The sequence below is a fragment of the Pleurodeles waltl genome, chromosome 7 (genome assembly GCF_031143425.1).
Source record: "Pleurodeles waltl isolate 20211129_DDA chromosome 7, aPleWal1.hap1.20221129, whole genome shotgun sequence".
In the NCBI taxonomy this organism is placed as follows: domain Eukaryota; kingdom Metazoa; phylum Chordata; class Amphibia; order Caudata; family Salamandridae; genus Pleurodeles; species Pleurodeles waltl.
Genome location: NC_090446.1, coordinates 1,489,297,672 through 1,489,313,907, shown reverse-complemented (window position 1 = coordinate 1,489,313,907; position 16,236 = coordinate 1,489,297,672). Strand labels below are relative to the sequence as shown.

At 43.0% G+C, this 16,236-nt stretch overlaps 1 protein-coding gene across 2 annotated transcripts in view; it reads right to left on the bottom strand.

Annotated features, from left to right (window-relative positions):
- Positions 1-786: 786 nt before the first annotated feature.
- The window catches only part of LOC138246556 (serine/threonine-protein phosphatase 2A 65 kDa regulatory subunit A alpha isoform), a 73,805-nt gene continuing 58,355 nt past the window's right edge, over positions 787-16,236 (bottom strand). The window contains exon 15 of one of the 2 annotated variants that reach the window (XM_069201230.1): positions 787-2,830. In XM_069201230.1, coding sequence (XP_069057331.1) covers positions 2,781-2,830 — 50 coding nt within the window. In that variant the 3' untranslated portion in view covers positions 787-2,780. Of the gene's footprint in view, positions 2,831-6,799; positions 7,304-16,236 lie in introns of those variants that run through there. The other variant, XM_069201232.1, reaches the window with a different exon arrangement.

The following is a 16,236-nucleotide window of genomic DNA, read 5'->3' as shown; positions in this document are numbered from 1 at the left end:
GATTTCTTTCCTCCTCCACCCCTCCATTACTCCGGTCAATCTAACTAACAAACTCTCATATTCGCGGCTCAAATTAACTCCATAATAATACTAAAATTGTACTCATTATTTAACAATACTAATCATCACTAATTCTTGTTGGGTTCCGGAGTAGCGTGCTACTCATCAAAAAGCGCTTTGACGCCTCGTCAGGGGTAGTAAGCGCTATATAAATACGATTACAATACAATACAATACATGTCTGCCTTTTATCTCAGAGCATGATATACATAAATTGGTGATCTTAGCCAAGGTTTGCATGGTTGGTGCAGGCTGTTCTTTCAAACGTTACTCAGTCTTTATTTTCCTGTAATATCTGGTCTGTCTCAGAATTACAAAAGTTGGCCTTCAGTTCCAAGTCTTATAAAATGCAGATGTCTTTGAAAAATGCCAGGGGGATCAAGGTGTCAAGTAGAGAGTAACTTTAGCTGGCCCAGGGCCAGAGTAGGGGTCCACATAATAGAGTCAACTGGGCTCCAGAAGATGTTTTTAGCAGATCTGATCAACCTGAAGGTACCAAGAGCATCATGGGACTCTGCTGTAGAGCAAAAGCATTAGATGGTAACAGTACCAAGGAAACTTTCTAGATGAAGTCAGCAGTGTCACATATAGGAAACAAATTAGGTCTCCAATATATCTGCCTCCGGTTTATGTACACGTGTTCAGTTTATCCTTCAGCATATTTATGGATAATGGACAAATAAACACATTAAAAGATCGGAGACAAGAGAAAGAATGGAACAGGACTGGGTCGTCATTTTCAGTTTATTATTTATTAAACAAAAACAATGCATACAGAACACAGACAGAGCGCCATAAAATTGATTAATCAGTAACAGTGCAATTCTGCATTAACAGGCATTCTGTAATATCTACTGCAAGTAATAAACTATTAGACACGCGACTGTAATGGGTTTAAAATGCATTTTTTGCAGATAGCAATGTAATTCCATCTTACCTCATGCTCGAGATCCTATAATATATATTCCACTTGCCTTCTCCATTGTTACAGTTGAACTACAAAAAACCTGGCAGAGCAAGTCCTACCACTCTGCTATTCTGCAGTCACTACTAAATTTCATCACGTCAATACACGGACAGTTTTCTGTCAAATACTCCCATGCAGAGAAAGCTGCTCTTTTCAGTGCTTTAAAAATAAGGATGTTGCATCAGAACCGGGGAATGTACATATTTAAAAAAAATACAAAGTTGAAAAAATTAAATCATAAAGGCCACGTTTTCAAGCGTGTCAAGCCAGTACTCCCTTTACATTTGAACAATAAACTGCCTCGAAGTTTCTGGTAATAAAGTGATTAAAAAAACAACTCGTACAGCAGTTTGAAATATGGAGCATGGCTCGTGTGTGGCACTACAGAAGTGGGGTCCACAATCGGGTAGATTCAATCTTTAGGAGCCCTCTTGAGCGAACAGTCACTCAAGATATTAGGTGTTCTACGACATCTTTTCAAATCGCATACTAATTATTGTTCTTTTTAATAAACATGATGGAACACTGTTTGGGCCTTTTACATTTACTACTGTTGACAACAACAAAAAACTCACATTGTTCAGTTTAATTTACTTCCTCATTTTTAAGTGCTGGCACGAATCCAGATCTCACCGACTTCCACCCCACTGCCTCTCCCAAACTACACCAAAGAAAAAAAACGGTCTGATTATATAAAATAAAAAACTATTTTGGAAAACAGCTACATAATATAAAGATTCATAAAGTAATATTCTCTCAGAAGATATCGGAAGTCTTTATCTCCTACATAATAGATATTGGACTCCACACACTAGATGCTCTGCGACCACAAGCCTTCCTGCGAGGATGCAGTGGAGTGGGGCAAGGGTGACTTTTTCAGTTCACTGGGCAGGAGGGCAAAACTAAGAACACGGAAAACCTATTCCTAGAAGTAATGCGAGAACTTCAAGACCAAGAATAGGTCACATACGGAAGACGCCGGTATTTCAAAAACTTTGCTAGATCCGTATTTGACAGACTTTAGACTGGTTTAAAGTATTACGTTGCTCTAACGCCGAGCTATAAAACTGTTGAAGATGGAGTTCATTTATTTCTTCTAAGCAAATATCCGCTTGTTTTCAATCCCTGTGTCCCTTATCTTGATAATCAAACAGAGCATCTTGCTTAGTACAATAATTGTATGAAACCTCTGTCCATCGAAAGAGACATACCTAGTGCTCACAAAAGAAAAAAAATGTCAGCGCAGCCTCTGTAGTGTCTAGACATAAATGATGCGTTTAGCACTTTCCTTCATTCTTATGATGTGGTGAAATGCATGATATTAAACTTTTATAAGTCAGTCAAACTCACAACCAAAATTAGATATGTGACCTGACCCCTTGTGTCAAAAATTAGAAGCGGCTAGGACAGATTAAAATCCACTCGTTTTTAACAATGGCTCCAGAGCAGCTGCACGTGGACAGAAACTGGCTGCACAAAGCTAAGCCTTTCTGCGGGCGTCCACCACCCTGAAGTTCTACATCAGAGCCAGTAGACTGCAACCTGCACGGATTAATAACCTTGAAGCCAAAGCCACGAGAAGGGTTGACAGCCACCATTTAGATATGTGCAATTGACAGGCTACAAAGCATAAAACCCACAGCTTGCATTCCATTACACTTAACGAGATGTGTCCCTCAAACGAAAATAGCTAATTTTCTCGTTTAAACACTTTTCATGGGCGTTTGAAAGCAATTCTGAAGAGAACTTCAGGTTAGCTCCACTCCATCAAACTTTGTTGGTCTGATGCCTCAGAGATGACAGCTGCAAGAAAAGAAACAGCAGAAGTAGAAAACAATCATTGAATTAGTCTCTTCTTTCCAAAGCTCTATCAGACCACTAGTAAATAGACATTTTGGGAAAGGGATACTAAAACTATCAGTGTTGTCTATGCACTAATAGGTGTTCAGACATATAACAGGACTTCGTGCAATTAAGACTGTTCTCAGGTGCCATCGTTTACACCAATGGAAATACCACACAGTTCCGTGATGTAAGTGTCCTTAGAACTGCAAACAGAACTATCGTAGAAGAGTTCATCACCAGAGCCATCATACATACAACTCAATGCTTATTATATATATTTTTTTAATCTTACACTATCCATCCTACCTACCCCACCCGAAAAAGCAACTTAGACAAAGCAACATATTAAATCAATGTTCTTTCTTACAAAACAAATTACACGTTAAAAAAATAAATAAATTAGTAGCCCAGACTATGCAACTGCTTTAAACTAGGAATGAAGTAAATTACAGGCTGCAAGGTGCTCCTCCACTGTTCCCAAATAAGCTCTTAGTTTTGACTTCTTGTGATTTCTACAGTAAATTAACACAACTTTGCAAACAACCTGCACTGATTGAGAAAACTGATAGGCTTCACACGATGTTGGAAAAAAGTGAGCAATACTAGGATGTTCTGCACGGGTCACTGCCTTCTGCATCTGTAAGTAGTAAAGCTGTGCTTCATAAAGAGATGGTCCACCTCTAGGGCCATATGTACGAACACATTTTCCCATAGACACAGAATGGATAAAACCCCTTGCTACATCTGGCCCATAGTTCCTTAGGACTGCTCTCAGGTAGACTACACCGTAAATAACCTAACAGCAAAATACCGGTTTTCATTGGTCGGCTGCCTCATTTAAATAAAAGTTACTCACCTGCAGTAGCACCAATATTCTGCAGGTCTCCCTCGACTACAGGGTACTTTGTACTTTAGGCATGCGGAGAAACACCAAGCTACCATTTTAAAATGCAGTAAAACCAAGGTAAAGCACATCAGCCACACCGAATTATAGACGCAGATTAAAATACTGGAAGGCACTTGAAAAAACACTAATAATCATTTGTGAAATGAGGAGTGTGGGTTGGAATTGGTAAAGGATTGGAGCCTACTGGCTAAAAGAAATACAAGTAAGTACAAAGTAACTTCTTACTCTTAACAAAGAGTCTGTTCTTTTCTCAACTGATAACAACTGAACTCCAAGTAGCAAAACGAACAGGAAATTGCAACAGCTCATAACAGTCTGGCAATTAAACATAAATGCTCTAGACAGTGCATATGCAGCACTTGAAGATCTCAGATTACACTTGATGGAGTGTAGCATAGGGGAATCAACGCTGAGAACCGTGCGAGCAGTCTTTCCCTAAATAGGATAAAAATAACCATAAGACGTGCCCATAACAGGAAGCAAGAGTTTCAAAATTATGCCACATCGTACGAAATAATCCTACAACTCTTTATTTAATGAAACAAATGTAATAGTCCACAACATTCTACAAAAGAGAAGAGCAGAGAATTTGTATAGAATACTCCAGGTATCCCAAAACAAAAAGATTCCAGGTCAATGACTAACGTCACATGGATCCGTAACAGCTAGGCAGTCATCCAGGTGATACAAGCATGTGCTTTTTCAGGCTCCAATGTGAAGAAACAAATCATATCTGTATTGCAATCTGGGGTAGTCTTCTGTGGCTGCATTAAGATTTCCCAAAATAACAGGAAGAACCAGGGGAAAGCCCTTCTACTAACCAGGTTGTAAAGATTAGAGACAATTAAGGATTCTCAACTTTTTTCTCCAACACTGCGGAACAGGAGGGCTACAAGCATGGCTAACAGAACAAGAGGGTAGACAATAATATTAGCCCTCTTTCGGACCACTCTTTTAAGAAGGCATCCCTCATAGGCTCAATCTTTGTCAGCATACCATGCATCCCAATTACATATGCAGTGTGCAAGATGGCAAACAGGTTAACTTGTGGAAGCCCTCAAGTATTAACAGCACCTGGAAAACTGACATTTAGCTCAACGCAGGTTTTAGTACCAAGACTCTAATAATGATATTAGTTCACAATAATTAAACTATCACAATATAGTACACAGTACAGTGAAGATAGTCCACTCTGAAGGGTACAAAGATGTTTAAAAGGGTCCAAAAAGCAAGGCAGGAATACAGTTTGAGATGGAATTGGGAACATCTTCCATGAACAACACACAGCCCAAATCCGGAAAGTGTTTAAATGGTTTGGGTTCTGGAAACTGTATAGTTAAACGTTAGGTCCTGAATAACTAGTCATTCAGGGAGGACAGCCTCCCTGCATCAATAGATGAGGTGGGAATCCTTAAAGTGCTAGGGCAGAATTCCATTCTAGAAGTTAAATTTTTCATCTAAGACTATGAACCTGCAAGCACCCTTAAGCAAACAGATGAACATAGCTAGCATTAACCTTGCTTTCTGATCCTGTTCACCTTTGAGATGTAGGCCAGATTGTAAACCAATATTTGCATGTAGTTCTCCATTTAAACTTTTAGTATAAGTGATACTAGCCAAGATAATGTAACCACGCTATAGGCGTTTTTTTGTTGCCATTTTATTTGCCAGTGGGAGATGATGAAAATAAACACTGCTTTCACTGCTAAATGCAACGAGTAGCAGGGGATGTAACTAAAGAGCAGAACCAGTTAGTCCAGTAAAGTATGAGATATGTATTGTAGAGTATGAGATATGCATATGATGGATTTAAGCATGTCTAGTCCGCAGTTATTAGGACCTGAATCCATAAAGCCTATTGGTCCTTCCTCCTGTGGGGAGCTTTGCATGGCAACATGCACAGATGTACAACAAACTCCTACATCCATGCAAGAAGTCAGAACGAGTCTAAAAACTCTAATGAATTCCATACCACAGCCAACCAGATGACTTTGTGAAGGGAAGAAGCTAAAAGTCCAACTCCTCCCCAGCCAGTGCAAAAGCATAAATCCTAAGGGCAACATATGCAGGAATAAAAATCAGTTGGAGCTAAGGCAACATAGGTCTGAAAGTGTTTTTGGTACTAAGAACTCTTCCATGTAACAGCACACTCAAGGTAAGAAAACCTGCTCTCTGCGGACAAAAATAGGACCCGTAAAAGCCAGTCTTAGATATCGGTTTCAGGAATTACTAGAAAGGACGAAATTAGGAGTGGGAGGATGACTCAAGGAGCACACACTGTTTTGCCCCTGGAGTCAGATTTTATAATTATAGGGTAACATTTCAGGTCCTGCTACAAGGTTTATTTAGGAAGGTAACCTGGTGTAAAAATAATGCACTTTTTTTTATTTTTTTTATTTTGCATGGCCCCTTTTGCACGCACCTAAGATGCCTTCAGCCAAAAATATTCCATCATTAACAAAAACAAAAAACAATCAAGCTCCTGGAAGAAAGTAACCGATCTCCAGTAATAGTTCTCTTTTAATACACATATGCACCAGGGACCAAAATTAACAAAGTAGTACTTTCCAGACATTAGTAGTTTTGCCATCGCTCTCAATAGTAACTAACGAGAATACCTTGCATTCTTCAAGCAGTTCAAGAAAGACACCGCTTAAGACCCCCCTAGGCATTCACAGGATGTAACTGGGCTATCAAGATATGTAGCATGATAGCACTTATTTCACTGTCTTACCAGCCTGGTGTTAGTGGGGTATCTGATAACAAAGGAGGAGAAAATGAATATTTCACAAAATGAGATCAGCGTTCTCAAGCCTGCTCTGTAAAGTGCCTCAAATTAAACTAGTGTGCAGCGTGTATTGCATGAGGGCTCCTTGAGTACAACCCTCTCAAGTCTTCGCATGTGCCGACTGAGGTTCAAGCCAACAGCCAGGTTATCAGCGAGTAGCCATCCGGGTCAGTTTTGTAGCAGGCTAGGGCTTTGCATTCTGGTAGAACACACCACACCAATCCAAGCGAGAAACGATCATCTCTGGTTTAATAAGATCAGTTACAATACAGAATGATCACAAGGTGTTTGATAAAAATAGAAAGCTATGTTTTCGCTACGGTTCTGCAGTGTTGCTTTTCTTCACCTTCCTCCTCGGAATGAAAAGGCACAACAGTCACATTTGCATACAGGCTATTTAGCAACACGAACAGGAGGGGCAGGGTAACAAATCGGATGGATGGGTACCAACTGCTGGAAACATTCTTAGTCTCATCTTTCAGGCAAAGCAAGCAGTGTGAGGCTGAGAAGCTGTGCGCAGACACGTAGAAGCCAAGAGTTAGGTTCCAAAGGACGACAAAGCTGACCCTGCACCGCCGAACAACTCAAGCTGGGGGGTCTCCTCAAAACTCAAAACAAAACCATGCAGAAGGCAAATCAGTGCTTTTAGGGTGCAGGTGCATGGTGTCGCCGGGCTTTAAAGTTAAACGTGAGCCAGGAGGAGATTCTGAGCCACATCTTCAGGCTACAGCCAGTGCTAGGGAGGAAAGGAGAAAAGAATAAAGTCAGCAGGGCGACTTGGCTGTGTTCACTTCAAATACTGCAGGCTGCACTACAGTTCTCACATCACTTTCCTGCAGGTTGCAAATTGCTTTACACAACAGACCAATATAATCAACAACACAGAAACGTGCACTTCCTTTACCCAACTCGCAAGCCAGGAGGCAAGAAAATCCCAGGGAGAGTATCAGGGCTTTGCAGAAAGCGCACAGATAAAAGATTTTAAAATTTGGCATCTTGCGTCAATATAAATGTTACTTATTGAGAAGCAATACACTTTCAAGGAGTTCTAGGAGGCATTACAAGAAAGCATTCCGCTACGCCTAATAGTAAATGTCAGGCGAAAAAAGCAAAGCAAAGAAATTGTAACATAAAATAAAGGGTACATGTGAAAAAGGTCAAGATAATGAAGGACTTCGAAACCAAGCATTCTGACCGCCTTCCCCGTGGGCGGTGGGAGAGGGGGGGTTTGAAGGAAGTTAAAAATCCATCAAGCTGCAAGAACTCTTGATACCACATAACAACTAACGATCACCGACTGCAATCAAAGACAAAATCTACGAAAAATCAGCCAGCCACGCTTAATTACTTTTACGCTCTGAGACAAAAGACTATTGGGAAGCAAATGTACAATCACATGAAGGCAGCACTCTGAAGTACACCCAGTATGGCCTACAAGTCTAATGCAAGGCCTCCTTTCAGTAAGTGTTTTGCATGTGATTTAACTACAAGCAACTAGTTACTCCACTATCCCTCCCAATGTGGAGAAAAATCAGAGTATGCTGTTGCAAAATGGGCATCGCGGCATGAGTGTAAATGTAATCCGATTTGTGAAACCTCCAAACGGGAGCAAAAGCACAAATGTGACCCACTGTCACCAACAATGCTTTTAAGGGGTTCTCGGACTGTAGTCGAACTAAACATTCAAGAGAGCTCCCCCGCTAGAAAGCAATAACCCTTCACAGACCACAAACATTCTACCTCAACAGAGGCCTTCCAAAGGCAGCAATTCACAATTAGTCTCTAATGGAAATATACCTAAAATACCCAGCTATTCGATAATGACTAATATGCACAGCACATTTTTATGTAGCTCAGAATAAACCTCGCTGGTAAAGAGGAGAACACGGAGAGTGTAAAGGGGGGGGGGGGAATGGGGTTGTGGGTGTCACGCAGAAACACCTGTGAAGAAAAGCAACACTCCAATATGCTACAGAACAACGAAGACAGACTTGTCTCAACTCGGAGATATCCAATCACCAAACAGGGCAGGCGCCAAGGCAAGACTAACCTTTAGTACATGGGTACTAGCAAACATTTTCCCGGGGGCCACAGAGTTTGGTCTTTGATGTGACCGAGGACCGCACTGATGGCAGCAGGGTGGTGGCCGGGGGTTGGCAGTAAGGTGGGTGTAGGGGAAGCAAAGCATATACTTCTAGTGTCTGAATAGCACTACGTGAAACCATAAACTTGGGAATAATCACAGCTTCTCCACTTCGCCAAACTGTGTGATCCTAAGCAAATGTTTCATTTAACTTTCCCTGGCATGACTTTGGGATGTGTGCTGCACAAAACCTTCTTGTTTTTGATTTAATAAACTACAATATTCTTGTATAATTGAAACCTAGGCCATCCAAAGAGTGCACATAGCTGACTTGCCTCTTAGCTCACCAAAGGCATTGTTGTTGGGGTAGTGAATGTTTCTAAATTCTGGTTTGAAAATTATCACTTTGAAAATATATATTTCTGTAATGCAGTGATTTAATCTGGTGTACTAAGGTGAAGTTTCTGCATGTTAATGAAATATACTTTTTTAATTTTGAGCAGACTTGATCATGCTTTTACATTTTTGCTTCAAATATGTCTTTAAAAATGAAGGTGTTTCTGATGTTACTTTGTACAGAACACCCTCTGTTATCTCTTTTCTTTACCTTCAACTCACCTTAAATAAATGCTTGCCTGTTTATTTACATTTTTTAAATGTTAGTGTTGAGTCTAGTTAAGAGCAGCCCAGTGCCGCTGGGCCGCACAATGAGTTTCACTGCTTTAGTAGTCAGTGATGACTGTACAGGTGTCTGAACAGGCACCTGATATTGTGATAGAAATGGGCTAATGTGACGTCTTCACCCTCGCATAATCTATTAAAATACACTTTTGTTTAGTGTCTCCATTGGAGGTCAAAGTTGTGGACAAACAAGGGGGTTCCAACGCGCAGTTAGCAACAGCAGTGCTGCAAGGACTACCCTTCTGCAGTGAGAGGGTGAAAACCAAACACTGCTCTGAGTGGTAATCCGTAAATGAATGGACAGTGTGGGTTATTACTGGGCATTTCTATAAACTACATTCAAATGGGACTGAATATCCGAGTTATCACTGGCAACTCTCTAGCAAACTGCACACATAGTGCTAGTCGTTATACATGCTCATTTTTCTTTGCTGTAAACATGAACGTTGAAAAGACAGCTCGATATAGGCACTGTGAGTATAAAATACCAACCATTGCAGCGCCCGCACATCAAAAGTGAACCCCAGGACTCAACATATATTTTGAATATGACGCCAGAGCGCTACTAAAGCAGACATTTCAATCCAAAGTGGTTTACTCGAAACTCCTACTATAAGGGACTGAAGCAAACACGGCTAGAACTCCTTAATCTAAAAATGGTTCATTTCTCTCCAGATGTCAAATACCATGTTGTGAGTTTCCATGGCTGGCGCTCTAGACCAGCTGGTGAATGAATTCAGCGACAAAGTGGCAAATCGAGGAAATTCTGATTCAGAGGCAAGTTGGTGAAACATCATCAGAAAGAAAAAGTTACATACCTCTGGTAACATTTCCTGATAAAGACTATCTAACCACAGATTCCTCACCTTGTGAATTTCTCCCAACTTCAGACTGGGTTTGGGAAAATTTCCATAGCAAATCACTCAGAAGTTAATTAGTGGAGTTGAGCAGATGCGTGTCGGATCTGTCCTAGACTGGATGTCATGTTGAGGGCCACAATATCTGCGCCACCTGCGCACATTGAAGTCAGTTTCTTTACTGAACTTTGCCTACGCTGTCTGACGTGGAGCCAATTAAAATCAGAATATCTGTGTGCACATCTGTAAAATGGAATCTTATCAATGGACTGTATGAGTCCATTCCACAAAATGGGAAAGGAAGGTAGGTTTGGGAGGAATATGCAGTTATACAGTCTCTACCAGAACTGGTATTACCGAAGGTAACCTGATCTACTGAGAGAGACTAACTGCAGATTACTCAACTTGTGCATAGATACCAAAGCAGTACCTCCCCGGGTGGTGGGATTGTGGAATGGGCTGGACTAGGAAATCCAGCAGGACAGATAGGTCCAAGTGCCCATCCCGCCGGACTTGGTTGTCCAGGCAGTAGTGCTTTGCAAAGATATGGAGGGACACCCATGTAGCATCCTGGCAAATGTCCAGAACTGGGACACCGCGTGCTAGTGCAGAAGTAGCAGCCTCTGCACAGATGGAATGAGCACACAAGATTTCTGGAGGCGGCTTCTTGGTCATCGCATAGAAGATCTTAATGCATAACAATCCATTAACAGATTGTTCTCTACTGCACTGCTTTGCACTTTTTGGCTTTAGAGAAACCGACAAAACGTTGGTCATCCAGATGATGATGATCCTTGGCACAACCTATTAAGAAACTACGGGCTCACTTAGGGCCTAGATGGTGAAGCCATTCTTCCTCTCTGAGGGGGGAGAAGGATTATACAAGGCCAACAAGCTAATGGATTGTTCTACATGAAAGGGAATGAGTACCCTCAGCAGGAATTAAGCTTTAGTCCAGAGGACAAATACGTCCAGAAAGAATGAAGTACATAGCTGCAGTACAGACAGTTTGAAGTTCGATCACTTGTCAATATTTTTGCTGGCTGTAGAACTCTGAGCACTCTACCCCTGCTAACCAGTGGCAAAAAGCTTGGGCTCCTACTTTCAACATGATGAAACTGGTCTACACCCAATTAGCTTATTTAATTTGTCTACAAGCCCCTAGCACATAGCGCCATACACACACAGGGATAGTAAATTAAATGCTACTAACGGACTGCAACACAAAAAAGATGATGGAATGATGTAGGAAGTTGGCTCTGTATGTACTATTTCCAAGTAAGAAATAGCATGCACTGTGTCCAAGGGTTCCCCTTAGAGGTAAGATAGTGGCAAAAAGAGATAATTCTAATGCTCTATTTTGTGGTAGTGTGGTGGAGCAGTAGGCTTATCAGAGGGTAGTGTTAAGCATTTGTTGTACACACACAGGCAATAAATGAGGAACACACACTCAAACAATTCCAGACCAATAGGTTTTTATATAGAAAAATATATTTTCTTAGTTTATTTTAAAAACCACAGGTTCAAGATTTACAAGTAATGCTTCAAATGAAAGGTACTTCACCTAGGTATCATAGAAACTTTGAATCAGCAAAACAGCATATACAGTTTTAGCAAAAATGGCAATAAGCTATTTTGAAAGTAGACAGTGCAATTTTCAACAGTTCCTGGGGGAGGTAAGTTTTCGTTAGTTTTGCAGGTAAGTAAAACACCTACAGGGTTCAAAGCTGGGTCCAAGATAGCCCACCGTCGGGGGTTCAAGGCAACCCCAAAGTTACCACATCAGCAGCTCAGGGCCGGTCTGGTGCAGATGTCCAAGTGGTGCCCAAAACGCATAGGCTTCAATGAAGAAGGGGGTGCCCTGGTTCCAGTCTGCCAGCAGGTAAGTACCCGCGACTTCGGAGGGCAGACCAGGGGGGTTTTGTAGGGCACTGGGGGGGGGGGGGGTTGGCACAAGTCAGCACAGAAAGTACACCCTCAGCGGCATGGGGGCGGCCGGGTGCAGAGTGCCAACAGGTGTCGGGTTTGCAATGGGTTTCAATGGGAGACCCTGGGGTCTCTTCAGCGAAGCAGGCGGGGGGGGGGGGGGGGGGGGGGGGGGGGGGAGGGAGTGTGTGGGGGCGGTCAAGGGAGAGGTCCACCTGGGGGTCGCTCCTGCACTGGAGGTCGGATCCTTCAGGTCCTGGGGGCTGCGGGTGCAGTGTCTTTACAAGGCGTCAGGTTCTTTGAAGCAGGCAGTCGCGGTCAGGGAGATCCTCTGGAATCCCTCTGCAGGCGTCGCTGTGGGGGCTCAGGAGGGTCAACTCCGGCTACTCACGGGCTCGCAGTCGCCGGGGAGTCCTCCCTGTAGTGTTGTTTCTCCGCAGGTCGAGCCGGGGGTCTCGGGTGCAGAGTGGAAAGTCTCATGCTTCCGGCGGGAAACGTGGAGTCCTTTTAAAGTTGATTCTTTGTTGCAAGTTTTTGGTTTCTTTGGAACAGGGCCGCTGTCCTCGGGAGTTCTTGGTCCTTTTAGATGCAGGGTAGTCCTCTGAGGCCTCTGTTGCAGTTTTTCTTGAAGTAGGGAGACAGGCCGGTAGGGCTGGGGCCAAAGCAGTTGGTGTCTCCTTCTCTGCAGGGCTTTCAGGTCAGCAGTCCTTCTTCGTCTTTAGGTTGCAGGAATCTGTTTCCCTAGGTTCTGGGGGGCCCCTAAATACTCAATTTAGGCGTGTGTGTTTGGGTCTGGGGGGTTAGTAGCCAATGGCTACTAGCCCTGAGGGTGGCTACACCCTCTTTGTGCCTCCTCCCTGAGGGTTGGGGGCACATCCCTAATCCTATTGGGGGAATCCTCCAAAAGTCAGAGTCACCTCAGCTCAGGACACCTTAGGGGTTGTCCTGACTGGCCAGTGACGACTCCTTGTTTTTCTCATTATCTCCACCAGCCTTGCCGCCAAAAGTGGGGCCATGGCCGGAGGGTGCGGGAATCGCCACTAGCTTGAATGCCCTGTGGTACTGTAACAAAGGGGGTGAGCCTTTGAGGCTCACCGCTAGGTGTTACAGTTCCTGCAGGGGGAGGTGAGAAGCACCTCCACCCAGTACAGGCTTTGTTACTAGCCACAGAGTGACAAAGGCACTCTCCCCATGTGGCCAGCAACATGTCTGGTGTATGGCAGGCTGGCAAAACTAGTCAGCCCACACTGGAAGTCGGGTATGTTTTCAGGGGGCATCTGTAAGATGCCCTCTGGTGTGTATTTCACAATAAAATGTACACTGGCATCAGTGTGCATTTAATGTGCTGAGAAGATTGATATCAAACTTCCCAGTTTTCAGTGTAGCCATTATGGTGCTGTGGAGTTCGTGTCTGACAGACTCCCAGACCATATACTCTTATGGCTACCCTGCACTTACAATGTCTAAGGTTTTGCTTAGACACTGTAGGGGCATAATGCTCATGCACCTATGCCCTCACCTATGGTATAGTGCACCCTCCCATAGGGCTGTAAGGCCTGCTAGAGGGGTGACTTATCTATGCCATGGGCAGTGTGAGGTTGGCATGGCACCCTGAGGGGAGTGTCATGTCGACTTAGTCATTTTCTCCCCACCAGCACACACAAGCTGGCAAGCAGTGTGTCTGTGCTGAGTGAGGGGTCCCTAGGGTGGCATAAGACATGCTGCAGCCCTTAGAGAACTTCCCTGGCATCAGGACCCATGGTACCAGGGGTACCAGTTACTAGGGACTTACCTGGATGCCAAGGTGTGCCGATTGTGGAGACAAAAGGTACAGTTTTAGGGAAAGAACACTGGTGCTGGGGCCTGGTTAGCAGGCCTCAGCACACTTTCAAATCATAACTTCGCATCAGCAAAGGCCAAAAGTCAGGGTTTAAACATGCCAAGGAGGCATTTCCTTACAACTGACTACTGAAACTTTTCAACCACTCAGCCCCAGTCACAGATCTGCCTGGCTGATGAAGGGAGATTCCCTGAAACCGGTCCCAGGATGCTTGTTTCCGGTCAGGGACACTTCGGGCTGGACTGTTCCCATGAGGAAAAGGGTCAACATTGATCTGCATATGGCTGGGTCCAAATTGAGGTGGCATGGTAAGCAAAAGAACAATTGATTAAACCCTGATCTGTGACTGGGGATAAGTGCTTCAAAAGTTTCAACACTCCACCCATCATCCTTTTGTGTTATTAACGGATTGCAGCACTCATTGTGTCTGCACCGCAGTGGCACTTTTAAGCAGGACTCCGACTCAAGACCTACCATGTAGCCTGGCGGTATACTTTAAGACTGCAAATTCACTTGTCAAAACAACCGATTTTTGACAGGCCTAAACCTCCCTTTTAAATATTAATAATTCACTCCTATGAAAGCCTTACTGCCCATTACAACAAGGTGCATGATATTTAATAGCAGGTCATGTAAAGGTTAATGCAAAAGATGGCCGTACAGTGATTATCAGCTCAAAGCTAATTTAACTGTAGCAGGACTGGCTATTCCAAAGGAAAGCACTGGGATACAATATTACGGTTAATACATTTTTATTGCTGCTTATGAAATGGCTACAAGTTAAATTGTTTGTACTTTTTCAAATAAAAGCCCAAATCACTAATGAAGTATTATTTATAACAAATATTTTGGAAGATTGACTCCTTAAATGTCAACTTTGCCCTGCCTGAAGTCCCTTGAAGCTAAATCTGCATTTTGCTCCCTCCCTTCTGCCAGCCAATGAGCATTTAAATGGGCATGAATGAGGTGCAAAATTGCTCCAAGGACAGGGTCAAAAGGCATTGGAGTAGGCAGGTGTCTTGGTACCAAGGGGGCACCAAGGACTTGATTAACTTCAAAGACACCAACCCTGTCACACGCCGATGCAGCCAACTCCAAGATCGACCTCCATCACAGTGTCAGATTTTGCTTGATTGTTAAGGCCTGCTGTGGTTTTCATATGACGAAGGGGAGGAGGGAGGATAGTGGTTTAACTATTTTTACACCTGGTTCATTCCAGAGATAACAGACTTAATATTTTAAGTTTTCTCACAGGACAACTAGTCTTTTACAATCAAAATACCTTTTAGGGCCTTGTCACTGTAGGGACATGGTACACTGAATTTCTACATGTCCCACTTTTAAATACAGTGTACTATGCCTTGTGGGCTATAAGGCCTACAAGAGTGATATTAATATTTAAAAGGAAGGTTTTCCCTGTCAAAAAGGATTATTTTAACAGGTTGCCAGGCAGGTTTTACACTTCAGCAGCAGGCTACAATGGTAGGCCTAAAACCAGGTTTTCCTTTGTCACACTAGTGGATGGCACAACAAGTCTCACAGTCCACAGATGCCAGTCTAACTTTCCATGCCAAAGCTATTTTCTACACCTTATATTATGGCCTCATAAGAAAGTCAAATAAGCCAATCAGTACTAGTCAATTTCTTTTTTTAGAGATCAGAGCACACACTGGGCATTGGACAACTGTGCCCTAGTTTGAAGTCTAAAAACCAGCAATAAAATTCACAAAGGGGGAGCGGGATGTTACCATGCAAAAGGGACATTCTGATATAGGAGTGGAATGGGGCTCTCTCTTCAAAACTCTTAACAGAGCAGTTGCCAAAATATAATGGCTATAGAAGACTCAACAGCTCCAATCAGCAACCTACTCTCTTAAAAAGTCTGGTTTAAAAGAGATACAACACATGGATATCCACTGATAGTACACCAGGAGATTGAGACAGTGAAGATGCTGAACTTCAGAAGAAGACAGAATTAAGAGTCTAGACTCTTAGCTATAGAAAGAGAAAGAGTGGAGATGGGCCTCTGATCCATTTCTGGTGGCAGCAAAAGTTTAAATAGGGAGAAAGAAGAAGCCTCTGACCTTAAGATCCCGAAAGGGATGTTCACATATAATTAGAAGGTAATGATATCACCAAACGATTCACAGCCTTTGAGAGGGCTTGTGCAATGAGGAAACAACCAAAATTATTGGGGCTCTCTCTACTCTGGGAGCTGTTCTCAGGAAAGTGAGGGATACACTCTTGACACTGAATGGATCAGATGCAGAGACCTGTGACCG